General features: G+C 38.9%; 1 protein-coding gene across 1 annotated transcript; it reads left to right on the top strand.

The window, feature by feature from the left end:
* The first annotated feature begins 2,092 nt into the window (after positions 1-2,092).
* Positions 2,093-2,939, top strand: LOC122032206. Its single transcript, XM_042591467.1, has 2 exons — positions 2,093-2,293; positions 2,375-2,939. Exons 1-2 carry the CDS (start codon positions 2,166-2,168, stop codon positions 2,781-2,783), a joined length of 537 nt encoding a protein of 178 aa, XP_042447401.1. The 5' UTR covers positions 2,093-2,165; the 3' UTR covers positions 2,784-2,939.
* The last annotated feature ends 599 nt before the right edge of the window (positions 2,940-3,538 follow it).

Raw genomic sequence — 3,538 nt, 5'->3', positions numbered from 1 at the left:
CCTTTCCCTTTGCCCAGCTGATCAGCACCTATATCTCCAATTGGGCGACGGTGACTGACGATACTGCCTTCTTGGAGTCGGTCTATTAGCCAAGTAGCAGTCCTGGGTATTATGAATCGTCGATTGATGGAAAGAGCAAAACATCAGTGTCCATATTTTGTCCCTGGAAGCTTTAGGCGTCCGACCCCAACGTGTTGCATGGCATGCGTCCTAGGCTCGTGTTGTGATTGAGTTCCTCCAGATCGGGGTCCTTTAGAAGGTTGATGGTTGCTCGATTGACGCTGCTCGGACGTCATCGCTGGTTTGGCAAGTGCCTCTTTTTTCCTGACCGTCTGGACTTCTTCTACATTGATATATTCATTGGCCCTTTTTTTGTAGATGGCCAAAGTCCTTTGGCGACTTCCGAATGAGTGACCAAAAGAATTCTCCTTCCGTGAGCCCTTGAGTGAAAGTGTTTACCAATATATCCGAGGAGATCGCCGAGATGTCCATTGTCACCTGATTGAAGCGTTGGATATATGCCCTTAAGGCCTCTTGTGGCCCTTGCTTCAGTGAAAATAGATTTATGTTCGTCTTCTGGTGGCACGACTGCCAGCAAAGTGATGCAGGAAGTTCGCTCGGAAGTCTTTGAAACCGTAGATCGAACCGCTTGGCAAACACTTGAACTAGCGTTGTGCTAATCCAGATAACGTAGTAAGGAAGACTCGGCATTTTACCCCGTTCGTGTATCGGTGAGCGCAGCTGCGTTATCAAACTTGACCAGATGTTCATCGGGGTCGGTCGCTCCATCATATTCCCCAACCGTCAGTGGGGTATAATGTTTCGATATAGGGTCATTTATAATCCCCTCCGAAAACTGTTGATTGACCTTTCGGGCGAGTCGTTCCCCCTTCTTTTTCTTGTGTTTTGAACGAGTGTCTTATCAGAGGATGATCCCCGATCTTTATCCGTGTGGCCCCTCTCTGCTGGAGCTCATTACAAGGCATGCACATTAGGGGCTTCCCTATAGATATTGATCGACATCTTGTTCAGTTCTCGAGTGGAGTGTTGTTTAGCCTACCGCCCACTATTGAGGTTGCAGGTTCTTACACTTAACGATCGACTAGCTCTTGTTATTGTTGCTCCACTATCTTTGCTGCCCGGGTTTATATCAGCGCGTCGAGTTCCTCTTGCGTCAGTGTTATCGTCGTGAATCGTCCAACGTCTTTCATCTTTTCGTTCAAATGCAAGCTACGTTCTCATAGATGGTATCAAAATGATCATATTCGAAAGCATAGAGATAAAAAGTCGAAGAGATAACAGTTCCGCTAACTAAATGATGACCTTATTTCTTTATATAAAACAAAATTAAAATAAAGAAAAAGGACTCTCATCTCCTCATCAAATATTTTAAATTATGTTTTGTTAGTTATGTCATTAACTACACGATGATTTGAACCAAAAGCATAATATTCAGGTTAGAATTCAAATTTTGAACATCTTGTTTATTTCCTTTAATATTAAAAGAAAAAACAAAAAGTAAGTTAAAATAATTGGTAGTTTAGGTAGGTGGAGTTGCTACAATCGCATTTACTTCCGAGCCAACCCTTTGTGTTTACTTCGAAGAGGATGGAAAATAATAATAAATAAATAAAATTACACGTGTCGGTCATTTACAAGAACACCTCGCCAACTACTCCCTTAATTGCATAACTACCCCTTCATTTTTATTTATCACCATTTTTCTTCAATCTACTAAGAGGGAATGCATAATCTTTAAGTTCAAGTTAAGTTCATCGCGTATCAAATAGACTTATTTAAGACTTAGACCTAAATTATCAACTTAAAAAAATGGTGAATATTCTCAAAAAGTAATAAATAAATAAATAAATAAATGTTAAATAATTAATAATGCAAACCGTTTAAGTGACCTTCCTATTGCTTCCCAACCAATTCATTTAAGAGGAAGGAAACAACACTTCATTGCTATGCCTAATTCAATCCAAGCATATTTAATTCTCTATTTTGAAAAATATTTATTTATTTTTTTATGTTTCAATTTTATCTTATTTTATTTTATTTGTTATTGTCATAGTTCTCTATATATATGAACCTTCTTTCCTCACCACACACAAACATTGAAACACACTAAAGAATCAAAGCTTAGGCAAAGGAAGAGATCGACAATGGCGGTTGTCATCACCGAAGAGTTGAAGGCGAAGTCGGAGGTTTACTACGGCGATGAGATTTGCCGGGAGAAGTCTAAGTTCCTCCTTCAAGAAGTGAACCTCCCTCGCGGCCTCCTTCCTCTTAGGTATAAAAATGTTGTCCAGCTCAATCGGTAGAACGCAAGGCTTTTAACCTTATGAACATGATTTTTTCTGTGTTTTAATAGGGATATCATTGAGTGTGGGTACGATAAGGAGACGGGTTTTGTGTGGCTAAAGCAAGAGCAAAAGATTGAGCATGTGTTTACGAAGATCGGGAGGAAGGTGACCTATGCGCCCGAGATCACGGCCTATGTTGAGAAGAACAAGATCAAGAAGGTGGTCGGTGTGAAGACGAAGGAGCTGCTGTTATGGCTGACGGTGGAGGAGATCTCGGTGACCGATAAAGCGCCGGAGAATGTCACCTTCACAACCTCGGCCGGGCTTTTTAAGACCTACAAGAGGTCGGCCTTTGAGCTCGAGGAGGAGGAGAAGAAGAAGATGAACATAGAGGATGAAATAGAGAAGATCAAGCTTTCTCCCTTAGCTCCGGCACCGGCGCCGGAGCAAGCTTCTGAGGTGGTGGCCAACAAGTGAAGTGAAGTGTCGTGATGTGCTTCAGGGAATAAAATTAAAATTAAGAAAATTGATGGAGGGAATTGAAAAAGAAACTGCTGCCGTCACTACTATTTATGTTTTATGTAATATCTTGAACTTTTTTCAATATAATATATGATTTCTTGTTATGAGAAATTAATGGAATATTTTTTAAAATATATTAATTTAATGAAACATTTAATTCACATTACTGTACGAAGAAAAAAAATTGAAATTGAAATGTTGGTGCTAATTAATATGTTTTAATAAATTGGTACTCATCCAAGGACCAAACATTAATATTATGGACATGAAGGACCACGTGGTAAAATGGATAAGACAGGTAATAATTTACCAATAATAAAAGAATCATTTTGCAATAATAATTTATAATTTTAAGAAATATCAATTCGGTCCAAGTAAAATTGATGTGTTGATTGGTTCGATAGAGAGTGATGAGATAATGATGCTCTCATAAATTGAGAGCGAGTTTTGACAACTACGGATCTATATAGTGGTTATTTTAGGTTAATCTCATTTAAAATACTTAATTGTACTTTTTGAATAGTACATTTGAAGAATTATATACTTTTTTTTATTTAATCCATTAAAGTTCAACCTTCCGCACGCCAAGTCTAGTCCATCTCTAACTCCCAATCCATTCCTTCTAATTTTTGATTGTCCGAAGAGAAGAGGTCATCCATAATATCTTCATCTAACGGTGTTATGGAGGTTGTTGGTCATCCGACGGCCTA

The sequence above is a fragment of the Zingiber officinale genome, chromosome 11A (genome assembly GCF_018446385.1).
Source record: "Zingiber officinale cultivar Zhangliang chromosome 11A, Zo_v1.1, whole genome shotgun sequence".
Lineage (NCBI taxonomy): Eukaryota > Viridiplantae > Streptophyta > Magnoliopsida > Zingiberales > Zingiberaceae > Zingiber > Zingiber officinale.
The sequence above is the reverse complement of the archived record's forward strand: the minus strand, read 5'-3'. Positions and strand labels throughout refer to the sequence as shown.